Source organism: Rhincodon typus, chromosome 28 (assembly GCF_021869965.1).
Source record: "Rhincodon typus isolate 14 chromosome 28, sRhiTyp1.1, whole genome shotgun sequence".
Lineage (NCBI taxonomy): Eukaryota > Metazoa > Chordata > Chondrichthyes > Orectolobiformes > Rhincodontidae > Rhincodon > Rhincodon typus.
This window is the reverse complement of record NC_063359.1, coordinates 17,282,146-17,304,412: the sequence shown is the minus strand read 5'-3', so window position 1 is coordinate 17,304,412 and position 22,267 is coordinate 17,282,146. Positions and strand designations below refer to the sequence as shown.

The window sequence follows — 22,267 nt, the reverse complement described above, 5'->3', positions numbered from 1 at the left end:
TACAGTTCTGAAGGACTTAATAGTCATGCTACATTGCTTCACCCATTCTATAGATGTCACACACAGCCTGCAGGTGGAGACACAGAAATCTGCTCGAGGTTTTGGAGGAAGCAGATATATCTTTAACAGCTGCCTTGTAATTACACCCATCCAAATAGTTCAACTTTACTGTTATTATGCAACGATTCTTCTTGTTATCTAAGAATAGTGCTTCTTCTATAGATACTCTATGGTGGTGCCTTCACAACCACCATTGGCTAGATAGGCTCAAGACAGAGGAGGATTCATGGCAATGAACTACCTCAAACAACCCTTACCCAATACAACATACTGTTAGAGCTTGCAAATAGGACAGGGTACAAGGCGTAGTAATCTGGGGAAAAAAAAATCACAAAAATCAGGACCAGGGTTAAATGATTACCTTTGTGCTGTTGAAAGGGGGCTTCATGAATCTTAGTTCACAATCAGACAAAAGTGTCCCAAATTAGTACCTGACATGAATTGGCAATATCACCTTAACAGGATGAGAGTCGTAGCAAATGGAAGTATTGCCACACTGGTATGTTGTAGGGATATTCTTCTGTGATTAGGGCAGAGTGAAGGAAGCTTGACTCTTTATTGGATTGTATGGCTTTCTGGTGACAATGGACATCTGAAGTGGGAAATATTCTGTTCCCTCTCCAGCATTATCATCTGTCAGATGCACGTGGAAAATTAAATCTTTGATCTAGAAGTTTTATTTTGTTCCCTTTAATTTTCAGTTTAATATTTCCACTTCTATGGCACTGTCTTAGTGTGGAGATTATATTGCGATCTCTAAAGGATAGTTAATTCTTGCGAGCAGAAATCTGTTATGACAAGTAGAGATAATGGGCAGGAATAGACTGGCTGGGCTATCTAGCTTATCCCATGTAATTGTGAGTTAGACACACTCCTTCCCCACCGTCCACAGATCTTCACAACTCCATCCCAAGAAAGATTTAAAAACAAAACCAAATAAAGCTGAGGATAGTTTGAGCAAAAGATCCGGAAAGTTTGATTTTGACCCATTTCGCTGGTTTAAACTAGTCTAGGAGACAGTGTCACAGGATATCTATCCCTTGCAAGAGCAGATCTTCACCCTAGCCAGAATTCAGTCTCTTTCAATGCAATACAGCAATCAGAAGACACAGCATGAACATGAAACCAGCTTTACATTTCCATTACTGTCTGGGAAAGGGAAGTTACCTACCATCCAGTCTCTAACTTTGCCCCTAGAGAGTGTGATGCTGCCCAATGGGCCCACATTAACCCATTAAAATCATAATTTTGTTAATAAAAATGTTATTGCTCCTTTCTTTACTTTTCTAAAATTTACAGATCCAGCTCTTTTAACTTATCTGGATACCAAGTTGCTTTAAACTAGGGATTAATTGAGACTCTCCGATGCGCCTTTTCCAAAGCCCAAATTATCTTGCCGATGTGAGGAGACCAAAACGAGGCACAGTCTGGATCAAAGTCTTGTACAAGGAACAGTGAGTTCTCTATTCACTGCATGGGATGAAACAATGAGAGCAGCTCTGTTCCACAGACCCAGACATGACCCGATCCATTATAATGAGGAAAACAAAAACATCATCTACAGGTGCAATCTCCCACTCTGGAGTATGGGCATGAAAGATTGCAGAAAGAGCACATAATCAGTCAGACTGGCATCAGGGAGATAGCTATCTGCATCTGCTACCTCTTGCTCTGCCCCCAGTTAAGGCCTTTAAGAGATCAAATATTGACCAAGCCTGGTCTACATATGACTCAAGGTGCACATCAATGAGGTAGACTCTTCTATAGATACTCTATGGTGGTGCCTTCACAATCACCATTGCTAGATAGGCTCAAGACAGAGGAGGATTCATGGCATAGAACTACCTCAAACAACCTTTGCCCAATACAACATACTTTTAGAGCTTGCAAATAGGACAGGGTACAAGGAGTAGTAGGATAGGGATAAATAAATGCTGGCCAAGCCAATGACGATCGCATTCCCTGTTGGAAACTCCATCAAAAGTTGCATCTTGTCCAATCAAATGTAACTTGAGTTTTTAATCAATGATTTGTGTCATAGCTTTAATGAACTTACCTGATCCTGGAACAAAATTATTTTACAGTTGTGGAATGTTATTTAATATCTGCTATGTTAATTACTAGATATTTTTAAACTAATTTTTTAAGCAAATTTTTTTCACTACTTCTGCTCTACCTCCATCCATGAGTGCCAAAACCTTTGCTTCCTGTAGAATGTTTTAAAAACAATTTGACTTTAATGCTTTCTATTCCATTCTATTGTTGGTTGTGAGAATTCTTTAATGTGATTTGCTGTGTGTGGGCAACTTAGATGGAATCATCTGCTGTTCCAAATTGAGAGTCCCCATTAAATCAATTGCATATAGAGAGCAATAAAGCTTTCACAATAGAATTCACTAAATCTCTCAGCAAGTGGTCCTTGCCTATGTTCTTCATTCAAGGTACACTGCATATCTTAAGTGAGTGGAGGCATAATTGAGTGTAAACAGGCAGACTAAAGATGCTTTAAGTGCCAAAGCTGAATGGAAGTCGGTTTCATTTTGCTGCTTTGCTCTCCATAGAAATTTGTAGAAGTTAACTTCTCCCAAACAGGTATGGAAAATCTGATTACCAACATCATTGTGACATGTTGCCAGAGGGGAAAAAAGGGTGATTTTTTTAAAAAAGCGGTTGCTTTACAAGTGCATACATTGCCTTTACACAAAGAGTAATTTCAGTTTTACACTGCTTTGTGTAAATCTGTTATCTACTGAGTACACAATTCTTAGCCATAGACCTTGATGTTCTGCTCTATTAAGACAGTGAATATTTGAGATTGATGGATACTGAGGTCCTCTTTCAGTGGTAATTGGTGTCAGGGGCAGGGGCAGGGACAGAACTCGTGGATTCCGTGCTGCTCCCCAGTCCCCAGGCCAACCAGAGCAGGCCGCCTATAGCCCTGGGTCCCAATTATTGAGCTCCCAGTCCTGGCCATTAACTATGCTCAAGGCATGGTTTAACTCAACCCACATCTGAAACTAAGCCAACATTGTTACATGGATATGCTTTGCACAATTCCTATAACCTGATTCAGCTGAAAAGGACCCATGGCAAATGGAGCCTTGGGGAAATCTTTGGACTACTGTACTAGATATATAGCATTTAAATTCCAGTTGTAGGCTCAGCAATATGTCACCTCACATAATGTTCCTGCTTTGTGACTCCCCTTATTAAATCCAAATCCTGCCATCTGATGGTATTTGACCTCACAACATCAAGCCAGAAACATTACCGCTATGCCATTGTCTCTCTCTAGTTGTCAATTGCCGAACTTACCCCAGTTCCTGGAAAGTCTCCTGAACCAAGCATGGCTGGAATACCATCTTTTTTTAACATCATTGTTGCTGTTAAAGGAATTAATGTAGAGGTAATGAGTTCTTTGCCTGAATTCTGTTTTCAGAATGTCTCTCAGTAACAGAAAATGGTGAAGAAATGGAAGTTGCCAGTACATCAGGTACCACTTTGCCTTCGACGCAAGGTCCATCTATTGTGGAGCCTACAGCAGGGGAGTGTCTGACCTGGGCCCTAGCCCAACAGGCAGAGGCACTGCAAAAGCAGGTGAGTGCAAATGATGTAACAATGTTTCTTGCCACAATACTAAAAGTAACATGGCAATAATCATTTCACTCGCATTAAATATTCAAAATTCCAACATTCTATCATCAATTAAGATATTTGAACCTACGATGCCTATGCTGTATCAGTTCCTTTTTGACTTTGAGTGAAACATCCATTAAAAGAATTTCCATTGAAAGCAGACTAACAATTTTTATTTTTTAGTAACTGTCTTACAATAGATGAGCATATTTGAAATAGCTTTTAGAAAGTATAGGTGTTTCAAGAAGCAGAAATAAAGGAACAAGAAGGACCTGCGTTTATTTCCTGCTTTTTATGATCTCTGGTTATCTCATGGAAACACAGAAAATAGAAGCAGGAATAGGCCATTTGGCCCTTTGAACCTGCTCCATCATTCCATACGTTCATGACTGGTCATCCAACCCATTACCTTGTTCCTGTTTTCTCCCCAGACCCTTTGATCCTTTCAGCGCTAAGAAGTATATCTAACGCTTTCTTGAAACTATTAGATTTTTTGGCCTGAACCGATTTCTGTAACAGATAATTCCACAGGCCCAACATGTTGTTGATGAAGAAATTTATCCTCATTTTAGTCCTAAATGGACTACCCAATATATTTAAACTGTGATCTCTGATCTCTGGTTCTGGACACCCTGGTCATTGGAAACATTCCTGCATTTACCCCTGTTAGAATTTTATAGGTTTCTGTGAGATTCCCCCGATTCTTCTAAACTCTAGTGACTGTAGTCCTCACTGGTGAGTCTATTTTCATACACCCAGTCCAGCTACCTTAGGAATCAGTCTGGTAAACCTTTGTTGCATTCCTTCCATAGTCAGAAAATCCTTCCTCAGATAAGGACGTCAAAATTGCACACAATACTCTAGGTGAGGTCTCACCAAGTCTCTGTACAATTGCAGCAAGATAGCCCTGCTCCTGTGCTCAAATCCTCTCACTGTGAAGGCCAACATACCATTTGTCATCTTCACTGCCTGCTACAGCTGCAGGCTTACTTTCAGCGACCGCTGTCAAAAGACATCGAAATCTCATCGCACTTCCCCCTTTCCCAATTTACCATTACTCAAACGATAATGTACCTTCCTGTTTTTGCTGCCTCACATTTATCCATGCTATATTTCATCTGCCGTACATTTACTCACTCACTCAAATCCAAATCACACTGAAACACTTCTGCATCCTCCTCACAGTTCAGGCTCTCAACCAGCTTTGTGTCGTCTGCAAACTTGGAGATAATACGTTTAGTTCCTCTATCTAAATTATCAATATTTTGTGAATAGTTGGATCCCACTAGTCACAGCCCGTGAAAGAAGGAAAAAGACTCATTTTTTCCTATTGCTTTCTGAAGAATGGTCACTGGATTCGAAAGTTAACTGTGTTTCCTCTCCACAGATGCTGCCACATCTGCTGAGTTTCTCCAGCAATACCTGTTTTGTGTGTTTCATATGTTCAGCATCTGCAGGTTTTTGTTTTATTCCACTCCTTGTTTTCTGTCTGTTAACCCTTTCTCTGTCCATATCAATACACTACCCACAATCCCATGTGCATTGTACATGCTAATCTCCTGTGTGGGAGCTTATGGAAAGCATTCTGAAAGTCAAAGTAAACCACATGCACTGACTTTCCCTTATCAAATCCACTAGTTACATCCTCGTCAAATGCCAGTAGATTTGTCAAGCATGATTTCCCTTTTCTAAAACTGTCCTGACTGTCCCCAATCCTGTCACTGTTTGCTGAGTGCTCTTAATGCTTTTATAATGGATTCTAGTATTTTCCCTGCGACTGATGTCAGATTAACCCATTCTCAAAGTCATGTACAGCCAATGAAGTCTTTTTGAATTGGAGTCACTGTTGTAATGTAGGATAAAGCAAAAACAGAAAAGCACAATTAAAAAAGTACTGAAGGGTTTATTCTTGCACATTGTGGACAGTGGTTACCTATTCAAAACTAATGCTCCTTCAATTGTAGGTGAGGTAATCAGCGAATCATGTGTTCATTTATTGAACCTTCCTATTTTCAATTTTATTCTGAAATGGAGACTATATTAGTCACCGCTGGGTGATCGGCTTCACCAATTCCATGTCCAGCTGGTGAAACTGAATATTAAGCCCAAGGACTGTATTTCAGAGCGCAATAGCAACTTAAACGTTTCCCTTCTCTGCTCACTTTCAGGGTCCCAGGTGAAAGAAATTTGACCACCAGCAAAGCCCTTTGAAAAGGCCAAACAAATCACTCACTTCTAGGGTAATTGGGAATGGACAACAAATAGCGACACCCATGAAAGAATTTTTAAACTGCAACCATCCAGAATAGGACACTGAAGAGAAAGAGGGTGTCTTTTGTTAAAATGTGCCCAGTCAAAGTTGACCACCATCTTATTCCATCTCATGACAACCACCTTGTCTTTATTTGTCTTGTATATTTCAATTAATCTGTCTAAATGACATATGGATTTGTGGTTTCTTTCCCTCCAACAGATGGATGGATTCGAAGGGTTGCTTAAGGCAAGGAAAGTAGCACCAGTTGCCCAACAAAAGGTAAGTGGCTGAGGAGCCTGAACCACTGCTCAGCCTGAACTGCGTGTTGTACAATTTCACAGTAACTGCATTCAGCCCCTCTAATGATCAGGTGAGTTTTGAAACAGAAATGGAATTGAAAGCTAAACTTTCTTTTCACTTTCTTCTGCTGTTGAATGTAAACATCTGCAGAATGCTGGATGGCAATGCTAAAGTGATATGAACAACAACCAGTTGTTAAAGGATGAAATATAATGTAGATATATTGGTTAAAGACCAATCTTTATTACAAAGTGAATGGTTCTGTGTTGTTGAACATGTTTGGAGGTAAAATGTTTATAAAACATAGGCACTCTGTACTAGAAATACCACACATTCATTGTCAATGAGCAGGATTATTTTGAATTCCTAAGGGTTAGATCTCTCCAGACTAAAAGAAGGAAAGACTTGCATGCACAAGTGCTTTCATGACCACAAGAAGTCTCAAAGCAAATTGCAGTCAATGAGGTACTGTTGTAGCACTGTTGCAGTGCAGGAAACACAGCAAGTTCCCTCAAATGGTAATGTGAGCAGGACCAGTCTTTTTGTGTGATGTTGATTAAGGTGTAAATATAGGCCAGGACATAAAGTATAATTCCCCTGCAGTTATTCCAAATAGTAACGTGGGTTCTTTTACCATCACCTCAGGGGTAGGATATGGTCTGCGGTTAAATGTCTCTTCTATAAGATTATATGTCCAACAATGCAGCACTCCTTCAGTTCGACACTTCAATGTCAGGCTTGATTTTTATCCTTAAGTCATGAAATGGAACTTGGACCCTGGACCCTTCTGACTCAGCGATGAGTGTCCTTCCAACTGAACCATGGTTGATTATTGGCTGAGTCCAGAGGGATTGTTGCTTTTGACAGCCCATAAGTGAAAATATGCTTCAGAATTTTAGTTTAAGAAGCAAAATTGGTTTTAGTTCTGTACTCAAAAATCCACCTTCCTCTTTCTACCACAAGCAGCTATTTGAAATACAGGCTTCTTTGTTAATTTCTGTGTCTGAGTTCATTGGCTCTAAGCTTCATTATTGCAGGTCATGTTCTCATCATCAGTCTCAAAACAAAACAAAATTAGAAGATGAGGGACTTTTCAATCCTGTCAGGGGTTGGGCTGGGTGCTTGCTTGCTGGCTGGCTTTGTTGTCTTTGGATAAAATGTTAATTTTAATGTTAATTTCATCCTACCTCATATTGTCCAATTCATGTTGACATGTGGTCAGATAATGTATGTGATCAATTTAAGTCAATGTTTTCTTTCCTTTTTTTTTGAAACCATTCCAGTACATACAAGTTCCGTGTCATTAAGTCAGATGATGGAATTCAAAACTAAGTCGTCCAAAATCATATATCAATGTGACAAAGCAAATCTGAGAGCTTGGAGCAGATAATGATATAATGGGTGAGCAGGAAATGAAGTGGTTCCAGAATCTCAAAATTAAGGGATGTTGAAGATGTGCAATAGTTGGAAAGGATGAAAGAGTTGAAGGTTTAAGCTGTGAGATGATGGAAGCGGCTTTGAAAAGTTGGAACAGTAGCTGAGGAGAGAGAGCATCTGATAATGTTGACAAGTATTAGGCAGGGAAGGGGTAATTGAATGTTTATTAAAAGGTGAAGAAAATGTTTCCTGGAGACTGCTGGCAGTTTTACAGACACTGGCAATATTTTGATTTTAAGCTTCAAGAACAGTTGTTATGACCTCTGAACTTAAAAAAAAAATCTTTGAGCTAATGATTGTGTGATTGCATTTTTTCAAAGATTCAAGCGAGGTTTCCTGTTCAGTTGTGTAAACTATTTCACTTTTCAGAGGTTGTATATGAGGAGTTGCAGGGGTGGCATTCATTGTAACTAATAGAGGCTGAATACTTTCAAAAGTATCTCCTGCTGGACACTGTAAATTACCTGAACAAATGACTAACAATGAGATTGTATGTAATCTATATACAAATTCCCTCCCAAAGTGCATTGTAGGTCTATCTACAGGACATGAACTGCAGTGATTCAAGGAGGCAGCTCACCACCATCCTCTCAAGGGCAGCCAGGGACTGGCAATAAATGCTGGCCAGCCAGTGACACCTACGTTCCATAAGAGAATTTAAAAAAGTTACAACTTTAAAATATATTTTGGAGTCCTGTCTCTTGGGATTAGCACATTATGTTTAACTAGGCTGGACTAATCTCAGTATTTTTATTTGCTTATTTAAATACAATTCATTCAAAACGCAGGTAATCATGATGACAGCATTTATGAAAATTGCAAGATTCAAATATATCAGATGTCTGGACTTTTTGCATGGGAGGGCAGTAAGCTGGTAGTAGGTAGTAAGCACTTATTTTCTCATTTTCATTTCCGTTGCTTATTTCAGGCACTACAGAGGTTGAAGAAAGGTCAGGATGCACTGGAGAGAGGATATCTACACTCCCGAGAAGAGCATCGTGGGCTCCAACTCAAGGATGCCTGCGGCAACTCTTACATTATTGGGGAATTTGATCCTAACCGGTAAATGGATCCATTCCAATTTCTGTTCAGAAACATCATGGTAAAGACAAGGCAGGATTGAATTTCTTAGCCCATAACATGTCAGAGGTTTAGGATATCCATCAGTATTTGGAGCAGGAACACAGATCTGGAATATCAGCTGATTTTTCTGACTTTGGGAGTCAGGCATGTAGCACCATTTAATGATACCATGCCTAAATTAAATTGGTGCTCTTGAGAAATACAAATTGAACTAGGTGTCACAATGGGATTTTGATGAGTGTGAATGTATTGCACAGAATAGTGAGCAGCCATTTCTCTATTCATAATGCTATACCTATCATTGAGGAAGAGGGATCATGCAACTAAACAGTAATTGCAGACACCTTTTCCAGTATGTATCATTGCAGATACTGCATGCATATTAATCTCCTGTTTGACTACTGTAAGTGTCACTGCACTTGCCTATAACAACAATAGAAATTTCAAATTTGCACTTGATCATGATACCCTTATCAAATTGCAAGATAGCACTTAATAATAAGGTTTAGATGGCTGACAAAAATCATCCTTTATATGGTCCAAAGAAGAATGTTTCTCTGTCTGGAGTAGAAACTTTGGGGTAAAAGCTAACTGTGTACATTAGGACTGCTATACTGTACTTGCATTATAATTGTACTGTAATTCTGAATGCAGCCCACAGCAGCTAACAAGTCCATAATCTACATGGAACATCAACCTTCAAAATGGCCCAAAAGCCCCTATGATTGTGACTTTGGTGAATTTTATGATAATATTGAGGTTATTCTATTCCTAGAAACCATGAATAGAGTTCCGGTAACTAAAGAACATGATTGTGCAAATTGTTAGGCAAAGTTCTGCACTCAATTCTAGTTACAAGGTGAAGAGTTTAATATGGATGAAGGTAGTGGAGAGACGCAATTCTAAATTAATTGTCAGTCTTGAAACGCAACAATGCGAGATGATACCAGATAAAATTAATAAATAAGATATTTACAACATATGTATTATTGGTAAGTATAGAGTATTAAAATGTTTGTTTATTTTGAAAAGAAGCCTGAGTAAGATGTTTAATGCTATTTAAGTGGAGTTTAGGCTGATGTCAAACTTTGTAAAATGTGAACTCTTACTAGAATAGGCAGCCTGTTAGGAGTTTTCATTGGATTAGTAATTGCATAATTTCAAATTGAACAATATTTCTAAGAACATGTAACTTCCCATATGTTTTTGATGTAACCAGCACTTTTTAAGCATTTAAAGGCTTTGCAAAAGTGTTTGGGAATATATTCTTTGATAGGGCCATCAAGCTAGGTCTTATGAATAGAAACCGAAAGAACTGTGGATGCTGTAAATCAGGAACAAAAACAGAAGTTGCTGGAAAAGCTCAGCAGGTCTGGCAGCATCTGTGGGCAGAAGATCAGAGTTAACGTTTCGGGTCTGGTGACTGTTCCTCAGAACTGAATAGATTCTTGTCGAGTTCTAGGCAACACAGCATTCATTCTTATCTTTCAGTCCCTTGCTGTCTACTCCTCTAGCTCACCAGCACCAATAACTGGACAACAAAAGTAACCCTTAAAGGATTAGAACTGCAGTTTGGCAGAAAATCTTTCCAATCTATTAAATGTTCCCCAAACGCAAGCATGGGATTTGTGAGATGATTGCAAATGTACTTTCACATAGAGAATGGTGATTTGCACACACTACAGTAAAATTTTAAAAATATTTCAATGCTTCACCAAGTGCTGTTAGATTCTATTTTAAAAATCTCAGGAACCTTCAATGGATAACTATTGCTTCAAATGCAGATACATTCCAATTTATTCAGCGTGGAATAGGATGTATAGTGAGCACAAGGCACAGCTTAATTTATGTCTGGCAAAATATTGAAGCAGTATCAGAAATTCTGTTGCAAAAATAGTTCTCACACTATAGTTTGCAATTCAAATTAATGCCGAAGGCAAGCATTTCAAAATAGAATATCTAAGGCACATTCATGTAATATTCAATCAATTGTGGAATATGCATTTTGCCTCCTAGGGAAGTGGAAGGGAATATTTTTCGGCTTGGAATGCACTTGGAGGATCTGAAGGAACGAATTGACCAGCGTCCAGAGAGCCATTCCTCAACAGATCATCAACCCAATATGTCCCTAACACCCAACTCATGGGTAACGCCTGTCCCTGCTCCCCAGACTCCAATACCAACCCTGTTAGCGATGGCTCAGTCTCCAACACCAGCCCCACATAGGCTTGTAGACACAGTTCAGAATCTCAAACCTGAGGTAAGATTCATATCACTGCTGTAATGAAATGAAGTATTTGACTTGTATTTTCCATATTGAGGGACACTAGAGTTGAGTTGGAAGACTCATTCATTCCTTTCCACATAATGAGCATCAATAACTCTCAGTATAGCTCAAATTACAGTTAGTCGTGCTCCTCTTCTTTGAATCTCAACTTGGAAGAATACACAGTGTATTTCCATCCCTGTGCCTCATATTGGCAATGACATTACTTTAAATCATATAGCACCTTCAACATAGAAAAGCAACTCAACACACAGTGTTGGAAAAGGAAAAGAAAATGAACACTGGGCCAAAGAAAGATATCAGGAGAGGTACCTAAAGTTTTGCTAAAGAGATGGAGTTCAGAGACATCCTTAAAAGAGGAGAGAGAGCTGAACAAGAGGAGAATATTTGGGAGGAAATTATTCAATGTAAGGAATCTTAAGTTCCCAGTGGAGAAAAGAATGGAGGGGAGAATGCACAGCAAACCAATGTTTGACAAATGTCAAATTAGTGGATGATTTTGTACTGGGTGTTGGCCAGGGGAGAAAGAGTCCAGAGGGATTGAAATGCAAGTTTAAGGTGTTTAATTCTGAGATTTTGTGAAACCAGAAGCAAATTATTGCTAAATAACAGCAGGGTTGATGGTTGTATAATTGTTTTGGAATGATCCAGGATATAGGTAGCATTTTTCTATGAACTGAAGTGAAAAGATACTGGAGGATCTCCAACTTTCCAGGATTAGTTTGTTGTTAGTTTCTTTGACCTGATTTTTTTTCTATGTCATTGAGGACAGTGTGAATACTCCTGAAGAAAGGCAAAATATCCAATATTTTGGAGCAGAAATATTATTTGAAAATGTTTAAACCACTCCATTTCACTCATCATTATCTGTGCTGCCCGTTCCAGAACAATATAGCATCCTCTGAGGAGATATGTTCCAAAGGATTTGCTTTGTTAGTCTGCTAAACATTAAGTAAAGATCTCATTTGTGTTCTCAGTTAGATTCCAAGCACTACTTAAATAAAAACAGAAATGCTCACAGTGACCTGGCTATTATTAAGTCTAGACAAATAAATGACTCACCTGGTCATCATCTTATTGTTTCTGTGGCATGGTTGTGCACAAATCAATTGCAGTTTTGCCAATATTATAAGAGTCACTACATTTCTAAAAGTATTTCATATATTGTGATGCTTTTTGCAATGTGCTTCAGATCTGAGAAGCACTGTATAACTGTCTTTCCAATGTATTTTCTTAGCTGTTTTAAGATCCATTATATCATTGTCCAAAAACATCTAAACAACATCATGTGTTGCACTGAGGAATTTCAAAGAGTTTTTTTTTTTGTTTTCTGCAGAGCGCAGTTCCGAGTGCAGCACTCCAACATAAAAAGGTAGATGTGGAGGTGAGCTCAGTGAGTGGAGAAAGTGAGGATAGTGATGCCATTCCTGAAACCTTGAAACACAAGACGATGCAACTGGAGGATAATTTTGACCAGCTGTTGGAGCAGTGAGTGCAGTTAAGATTATCACATTTTATCATTTAATTAGTCTCCTTCCAGATCATGTGAATGATCTCGAAAGTCTGTAAATGGAACATCACACTGCGAACCCTCAGGAAATTCCAGCTAAGAATACATGTCTCAATTGTGTTACTTTCTTCGTAATGTAGTGATCAATCCTGGTGCCAACTCATATGCATCAAACAATTTAGGCTTGGCTGACTATTGTGACAAGAAAACTTGCAAAGCTTTGTTCTTGGTTTAATGGAAGATCTGCTTCCAGTTTCAGAGGGCTCTTGTGCAGCAGTGCTAGTGTCCCTGAGCAAAGAAAACAAACATTTCATGATCATGATACATTTGAATATAGAACCTTTCTTGCTGGTTCAAGTCTCACTAACACCTACACACGCACATTTAACGACATCTCTGTGCAACTCAATTTGAAAATATCTTCCCAGTTTCCAGGCAAACTGAACAACATGAGCATTTATATAATTTTAGAGTGTCAATAACAGTTTTCTTTATATTTTGTTTTCTGCTAAATAAATACCCAGAGGTAATTTTCATCAAGCAGTTTCACAATTTCCTTATGCTGGAATTCAATGTATGTGAAGGAGAGCTTATTGAAGATTTGAATACTAAAGCCATGCTAACTTCATATGACTTATTTCTTATTGCTTTGCTTGTATTTGTTCTTCAATAAATTTTAGTTTTTTCATATCAGAAGACTCCTAATTTGCATTTTAGTGGAAAATATAGATTCACAGAATCTTAATTTGTGGACCTACCAAGAGCTGAATGCTACCAGAAAAGGCTAAATGTCATTTTCATCATGTTTCATGAATGGTTTCTCTCTGCAAGGCCTAGAAAGTTTACATGGGCTGTGGCCTGCATTAACTGGGACCACACACATGTTTGGCTTCCCCGTGGTTCTATGCTAGCCCCATTCTCCCACTCACCAGAGATGGAAGTACTCACTACTAGGGGTGTTCCCAGGATTCCTAGCACTGACAACATATTTAAAAGCCCATCGTGCATCCGGTCAAGTGGTTGGCAGTCCAGAGCTGCCTGGCATGGTTCAATACATTGGCTACAGACAGGGTAGACAAAGAAGGTTGGCACCATGCTTTGTGGACAGAGACCTGGAGATCCTGGGGGGATGGGCTGATACAGTGTAAGGCTGTCCTGATTTCCCCCAGGACACCACACCAAACGCTGCCAGCTTGACCTGAGGTGCCACCCAGGTCAGTGCAATCTCAACTATGAACTACGCAGCAATGCTGCAAGGAGGTCATGCAACCACTCTGTCTCTGCCAGGATAAGTGTCACCAATTTTTCTCCGCTGCCTTAAACTCACTCTGACTTTACCACTGCACCCACCTCCCACCAAGACTCTCCCATACTCACTATTGCACACTGATTCTTCCCTCACCCACTGTCATCCATCCCAAAGTCTCATCCATCTGACTCTGTATAGCCTCCCCGCTGCCTATTCACTCACTTGGGATGTCTCATCCCTTTTTCCCATCTGCACCTTCATTAACAGTGATGGATGACAGTGGGTGAGGGAAGAATCAGTGTGCATAGAGATGCAGAAATATCCATGTCTTGCCAACCAAGTAAGAAGCATTGTCCACTGCTGTGTACTCCCCCATTACCCTCACTGGTGTATTCTTAATGTGTCACTTGTTCATGATGCATTGGCTCTTTTATCTCGTGCTGGTACGAGTGTCATTACCAGAGGGTGGCACTGCTAGACATGGCTTCCTCAGTCAAGGAGGAAGGGAGTACAGATGTCACCAAGGAAGTAGCAGCAAGGCTGCTTCTTGCATTCCCCCCCACCTCCACCAGCCCAGAGATGGACACCTCAAGGTGTATGGTTGTGAGATTAGAGTCGGGACACATGCTAGTGCAGACATCGCTGCCACGTCGTTGCAGCTGGCTGAGGTAGAGAGGACTGGCATTGACCAGGAACCTGCTCCAGCCCAGACAGGAGAGAGGACCCCGTGGTGTCACACATTATTCAACTTTATATGAATGCACACAATGATCCAGGAGCAGGAGGCACCTTCGGTGGGGGCACAAGGGTTGCAGCAATGCATTTGGGACCCTGCTGCCTCAGACTTGCAATCTCCTTGGACAGGTTGGTGTCTGCCATGGAGAGCCACCTCCACCGGTCTCAGGGACTGCTGGAATACACATGGACCTGTGATTTATTGCTCTAAACAACAGCAAGGCAACAGGGGGATGGTGGACCTTGAGCTCATTCCAGCTGACCCTTCCTCCGAAGGAGACAGAGCAGTGTTAGTAGACATCCAGCCAGGGGAGGATCCCCTGTGGTCAAAGATGCAGGGGGCAAGGAATTGGTCTGCACACAGGAGGTTAATGCCTAAGCTTTATATAGAATGTGCTTGTAGGTATTGCCCTTTGAACAATCTCACATCGCCCAAAAATTGAAGCTCCCCCACTCTCAGAGCAAAATAGTTACCCCCCGCCCAGTTGTGATAGCAGCCATTGCACACGTGCTATTTCCCACATGACACAGCAGTCACTCTTCACAGTGAATCTCAGGCTCAGCCTCTTAGGCTTGGTGAACCCTCGAATGTACATACTCCTCACTTGGCAGCCCTGTGCATTAACCCCACATGCTCTGAATTTGCTCAAATCCCCATCCTACCCAACTACTTAAACCTTCATCTCCCCATTTTAACCTCCAAGGCCCAGGCATACCGAGTATAGGTGTAATTGTGTACTCTATTCCCATGCGCTGGAACCTTACCACCACTTCTCCTGTATTACCCAATGGGGAAATATACATGAGAGAACATTCCTAAAAAAGAATGGGGATCTCTTATTTGTGCCTAATATTTTTGAAAAGAGCACTTAATATTTCAAAAATCTGCTGTCCAATCAATATAATGTTAGAGATTGGTATTCTTAAAGTGGCTTTATCATTCTAAGTCATTAAAAGCAGTGACCTGAAGAGTTGCTGCAGTATGTTGTGGGGATTGCAGATACTGAAGCCGTTTGTAATTTTCTGTATATGTAATGTGTACCATAGATGGTCAGGTTCTGTTAAGTCAGATACCTTGGAGTTTATACCTCTACTGTTTACAAGACAGGAACATCAGGGGCGGCACCATGGCTCAGTGGTTAGCACTTCTGCCTCACAGTGCCAGGGACCCGCGTTCGATCCCACCCTGGGGTGCTTGTCTGTGTGGAATTTGCACGTTTTCCCTGCGTCTGCGTGGGTTTCCTCTGGGTGCTCCGGTTTCCTCCCACAGTCCAAAGATGTGCTGGTTAGGTGGATTGGCCATGCTAACTTGCCCGTAGTGTCCAGGGGTGTGTAAGTTAGATGGATTGGCCATGGGAAATGCAGGGTTACAGGGAAAGGGTACAGGGGTGGTCTAGGTGGGATGCTCTTCGGAGGGGCAGTGTAGACTTGTTGGGCCAATTGGCCTGTTTCCACACTGTAGAAATTCTATGATCACAGACTTATGTACATTTTCTGTCTAGGATTACTGATGTTGCTGTATACTGTCTTCATTACACAGAGACTGAAGGCAAGGCAGGTACTTGTACATTGTGATGTTGTGCCTTGTCTGCTCTGGAATCTTTACCATAGCACAAACAGATACCGACTTGCATAAGAAAACAGTAGTGGTCAACCCCCGATGCTGAGATAACATTCACTCGCTTGTGCTTTCCTGCTGTTCAAGATTCTGAGTCCTGAAGTTCAATTCAAGGCTTTGCAACTTTGCCCTCCCCACTTCTCCCCGTAAACAACATGTCTCCTTCCTGCTTTCCAGATGTAAAAACATTAAGGATTTACCTCTGTCACTCAGCCTTGAGAGAATGAGGGAAAACCCCGAGACTCCTCAGCTACCCCCTACTGCACATGCTCAGGAGATGCGAATGATGGACCTAATCCAAGAAGGAGGGATAAAGACTTCCAAAGACAATCTGGACAAATGCAGCAGTAAAACACCAGAACCGTGAGTAGGAGCCATTTTGATTAGGTTAATGCCCCTATTTTTTATATTCAGAAGTACTCTTAGACGCAACTGAATATTTTTCTTTCCCATCACCAAACCCATAGTGTACTTTTTTTCATGTATTAACCACCACTAGTAAATCACCCACAACTCCAATTGAATAATTTACATTTAACGGTCATTCCAGGCGATGCAAACCATCATAGGAGAGGGAGAAAGGTAGGGGGCTAAATCAAAATTGAGTTGGAAGGGGGAGATTTAGCATTCCACCCCCTGTGGTGTCCATCTCCTGCTAAAGGCATTGAGAGTAATTATCCATTTCTTATCAATGACCGTTTTAATGGAATTTGATGCAACACTGCACCCCTTTAATACAGCGCCTTTAATATTGAGTGCTTCATATATCATTGTTATTGAGTTTTCCTAAGCTTCAATCGGCTAGTGACATTTTTTTCATTTACGAAAAGGAACAAAGCAATAATATGGGAAACCACACTCAGTGATGCTTTCAAGGACGGCTTTGGGCCACTACTGGAACAAGAGGAGTTGCTGCCTACTGATACTGAAACCGGACTACACACCAGATCTCCCAGCTCGAAGGGAACTTCCCATTTGGAAAAGAAGGACCTTTTTTGTCGAAAAGGCCTGACCTATGTGGATGGAATTGCTTCTCCTGAAGACATGTCTCGCAAAGCTTTGCACCAAGCCACGCTAATCTCTCTAGAGGTAACTGCAACCACTTACAATATGATGTGTCTGGAAAGTTTTGTTAGTTGGGGAAAGGAACATGGATTTGATACCAAATCTTCAGCGATTTAGATGTTTGTAAGCAGGGGGAAGATAATACAGGTAACTGTGGCCAGCTGTGATTTCAAACATAAGAAAAACATGAGTAACTCCTTTAAAAAAAATGTCAAAACGCACAGCAGGACTCCAAAACCTGAATAGAAAACAAACAGGTTTACATTTCAGGTACAGGTTGTTATCGAAACACCATTTCCATTTACACATAGACCTACATTATTTTACGTTTTATATCAATGACTTTCTGGCAGTTGGGTACATCAGAGCTACATGCACAGCTTCCAAGCTTGAGGTTTAATATTCATTACCATAAGTTAAAATAGCACAGTGCATGGGTCTACAGAGGTTCCTCAATGTCCAGATAGTAAGTACAACACACGGATGTGCAAGTCGTTAGTGATCATACTTAAAACCATCTTGAAAACCTCAGACCAAACTTCAGTGAACACTCTCCTTTTATTCATGTCCTGAGTTCTAAGCCAGAGTCTAGTTAATGGGTAATGTTTGTTGCTCATTCGGTTTCACAATCGGATATAGTTAGTGGTGCTGTTGGTTTTAGATTTTGCCTCCATTTAAATGGTGCCCCCCAGTGGTCATTTTGTTTTTTGACTGCCCTGGCAGCCTCAATTGAAAGTCAACCAAATACTCTGGGGATACTCTGCTACACATCCAACATTGCCATGTGCAGAAATTGTGACACTGACTAAAGGGAGAATGTCAATACAATTTCCCAGTATTGGGCTGGGAGCTGTTTGAAATTTCTGTCACAGAGTGACTGCAAGGCAAACTCTGAGACCTGCCAGGCATCCACTGAACGGTCTCCAAGCTTCATGGGGAAACATTTAACCTGAGAAAGGATCAAACTCTCTTTGAATTGGATACTGAAGGTTGGAGAGCGGTGAACAGTTTTCTGGCTGTGCGCTTATTTTCTAACCAACCTGTTCAGAATCACAGAGGTCTATAGCACAGAGAAAGGCCCTTTGATCTATCAACTCTGTGCCAGTTAAAACCAAGCATTTAATTATTGTAATCACATTTCCCAGCTCATGATCATAGTCCTGTTCAGAGATATTATGAAACACCACTGGTGCTGGTAGGACTCGAACTTGGGCTTCCTGGCTCAGAGATAGGGACACTACCACTGCATCATGAGATCCCTACCAAATATAATCTATATATGATATGTGCAGGCCTTCAGTGGGTGACTTCTGTCAGACCATAGGATGCAGAGACAAGTTTCAGTGTGTGAGTGGCCGCAATTTAGTTTTGATTTGGAAGAAACCTGAAACTTATCTGCACTCCCGACCTTGCACCATTTTGCTCTGCCCATTTTTATTGTGGATCCGAAACGCCTCGTGTGGAACCTGCTTCTGCTGAAGTCAGGTTAGTCATTTCGAAGCAGGAGCTGAAAGCCATTTTGGTATGGTGCTGCGGGGTTTTGGAAGTCCATGATGAGGTTTGATAATCACTTTGGGGCCTTTTCCCATCTCGGCCACAATTGTTTTAAGTCTAGCTGGGTCAAGAACGAATTAGTGCACACGCTGGATCATCCGTGAGAGCAGGCTGTGGGTACACAGATGGATCGTTTGATCTGTGCCCAACCAAGAGTCTGGAAGTAAGGCAGAGCGGTGACTCCTGAGAGCCGTCCTCCGTTGAAACCCTCACCTCTTTAGCTTAGGGAGATGGTGGCATAATGATACTGTGACTGGACTATGCATCCAGAAACCCAGACTAATTCACAGGTTCTGAGGAAGGGTCACCCGACCGGAAACGTTAACTCTGATTTTCTTCTTCACAGATGCTGCCAGACCTGCTGAGTTTTTCCAGCAAAACTTCTGTTTTTGTTCCTATTTCACTGGGTCACCAGTTCAAATCTCACCATAGTAGCTGGTGGAATTTAAAGTCAATTAACTAATACAATGAGACTGTAAAGCTAGTGCCATTAATGGTGACTGTGAGAATTGTTATCAATTCTCATAAAAACTAGTTCACTATTGTCCTTTACAGAAAGAAATCTGTTCTTCTTATCTGGTGTGGCCTATATGTGACTTCAGACCTGCAGCAATGTAGTTAACACTTGACTGCCCTCTGAAAAGGTAACATAGTCAAAGGCAATGAGGAATGAGTGGCAAATGCTGGCCTTGCCAATGAGATCCATGTTGCATGAAATAAACAAAAACCTTTACTTCCCCTTCCCCAACTGGCACCTACCTTTTCTGCAGGTGACCTTCTAACCTAAAAGTCTGGGAGCTATTGTACTAGTAGCAAGCATGGCCGCCTCCTTAGCACCACCAAGTTCTGGAGTTGCCAGGCACTGATAGGCCAGCTCTCAGCAGCCTCAACTTTGTCATTCTGTCATTGATACGAATTGAAAACAGGCCGGCAACCAATTGACTGCCTGCTTGCGAGGAAATCCAGTCAACTTTCACATCCTGAAAGAAGGCTTGCAGGGCTTTTCATATCCATTTAGGGGAGGTTGGCTTTCCTGACTGGGCCCAACATTTATCGCCAATCTCTAATTGCTCTGGAGACAGCAGTAGAGAGCTGCCTTCTTGAACCACTGGGCTTTATTAGCTGTAGCTACGTGCACCATGATGTTAGGTAAGTTGGTAAAGATGCTAAGGAGACTGGAAGGAGGGGCAAACAAAGCCATGCATCGAGTATGCTTCAAAAAGGGAATAATGTCAAAAAGACAAAGTAAAGAGCTGTGTACCTGAATGCATGTAGCATTGACAGCAAGGTGGACAATCTGAAGGCACAAATGTGGGTCTGATCTAATTGCCATTACAGGACTGTGCCTGCATGATGATCAGGACTTGGAATGTTTCAAAGATATTTGTTGCTTAAGAAGGAAAAGGAGGTGGAGTTGCACTGATGATATGGGATGGGATCAGTGTATTAATAAGAGAGGATCTCTGATCAGAAGAAGAATGTGTGGACACTAAACAGATGCTGGAAATCAAAAACATAAACAGAAATTGCTGGCAAAACTCAGCAGGTCTGGCAGTGTCTTGGAGAGAAAGTAGAGGTAATGTTTCAGGTCCAGTGATCCTTCTTTAAAACGGGATCCAAAACATTAAATCTGATTTCTCTCCACAGAAGATGCCAGGCCTGCTGAGTTTCTGCAGCAATTTCTGAAAAATGTGTGAAATTTCTTGGGTGGCATTAAGAAACAGCAAATGACAGCAGAGATTGGTTGGAGCTATTTATTAACAATCAGATTGTGGTGATTGCGTGGGGCATGATATTAGTCAGAAAATGAGAGAAGTTTACAGCATGGACATAACAGTTATCATGGGTGAGTTCAATCTGAAATTGACTGGGTAAACAAACTGAGCACTAAAGCTGTGGAGAATGAGTTTCTGGATTGTGTTAGGATGAGCCAACAAGATTAGATGCTGTTTTAGATCTAGTATTATGTAACAACAAAAAGGGCTAATTAGGGCTCTTGCTGTGAAAGATGATGAGTGACCACGATATGATAGCATTTTATGTTATGTTTTGAAAGTGCAGTAGTTCATTCTGAAGCAAAGGAGTCCAGTTTGAATAAGGAAAATTATGAAGGCGTGAGACACAAAATGATTGAGGTGGACTTGAAAAATACATTAAAAGGTATGACTGTACATAGGCAATGGGTAGACATTAAAGATCCATTGCTTGACTTATGGCAATGGAACATTTCTTCAAGTTGCAATAACTCAAAAATGGTCAATCAAATGTGGCCAACAAAGTAAGTTCAGGATTGCATAAGATTAAAAGAAAAAGTCTGTAAGGTTACCAGAAATAGCTGTAATTCTGAGGATTGGAAGGTTTGTAGAATACAACAAAGCAGACCAGGAAGCTATTAAGGAAAGGGAGATTAGAACATGAATGCCAGCAAAAGATTAAAAAAGAAATCTAGCAAAAGATTAAAAAAGGACTGTAAAAGCCTTTGTAGGCATGTAAAAGGAAACATTTGGCTAAAACGAATGTGGTTCCAGTAAAGGCCGAGTCAGCAGCACTTTTAATGGGAAATAGAGAAATGGCAATGAGGCTAAATGATTACTTTGTGTTGTTTTCACTGAGAAGATACCACAAGTATAGCAAAAGTAGAGATCCAAGTGGCTAGGGAGAATGAAATGTTGAAGCAAGTTAGCATTAGTAAGAAGATTGTACTAGAGAAATTATTGGGGCTGAAAGTTGATAATTTCCCAATACCTGGTGGTCTTCATTCCTGAATGTTCAAGGAGGTACCTTTTGGGATATTTGTTGCATTGGTGATTATCTTCCAACGTTGTGTAGATACTGCAATGATTCTTGTAGATCGAAAGGTAGCAAATGTCACTCCACTCCATTGTATAATGTATTGAGAGAGAAAATGGAGCTAGCTCTACATCAGTCAGAGGGAAAATGCTAGGATCTATTATAAAAGATGGGATAAACAGACATATTTTGAAGATGTTACTGACAAAATTGATAAAGGAGAGCTGGTAGACATGGTGTACTTAGGTTTTAAAAAGGCTTTTGATAATGTCTTCCACAGGTGGCTGATTAAAAAAGGTTAAAACACATAGGATAAGAGGAAATGTACTGGCATAGATTATTGCTGTAACAGACAAAAAACAATAAATGGGTCTCGCGTTGGTAGGCTGCAACTCATGAGGAGCCACAAGGATCAATATTTGGCCCCAGTTGTTTATAATGTTTGTCAACAATTTGGAGTTGTGGATCAAATGCAAACTTCCAGATTTGTGGATGATACGCAGCTTAGTGGGAATGTACATTGTGAAGAAGATGTAAAGCAGCTTCAGGAGGATTTGGACAGACTTAATGAATGACCAAGAACATGGCAAATGGAATATAAAGTGAAAAAACATGAGGTTATCCACTTCAGAGAAAAAGATGTGCAGAGCATTTCTTAAATTGTAACAGATTGGAGCATGTAAAAATGT

At 40.7% G+C, this 22,267-nt stretch overlaps 1 protein-coding gene across 1 annotated transcript in view; it reads left to right on the top strand.

Moving 5' to 3' along the window:
• Positions 1-22,267, top strand: part of akna (AT-hook transcription factor) — a 150,546-nt gene that overhangs the window by 90,271 nt on the left and 38,008 nt on the right. Inside the window, exons 6-12 of the mRNA XM_048613521.1 lie at positions 3,500-3,657; positions 6,170-6,229; positions 8,616-8,749; positions 10,787-11,030; positions 12,394-12,545; positions 16,347-16,532; positions 17,000-17,258. Coding sequence (XP_048469478.1) covers positions 3,500-3,657; positions 6,170-6,229; positions 8,616-8,749; positions 10,787-11,030; positions 12,394-12,545; positions 16,347-16,532; positions 17,000-17,258 — 1,193 coding nt within the window. The remainder of the gene's footprint in view (positions 1-3,499; positions 3,658-6,169; positions 6,230-8,615; positions 8,750-10,786; positions 11,031-12,393; positions 12,546-16,346; positions 16,533-16,999; positions 17,259-22,267) is intronic.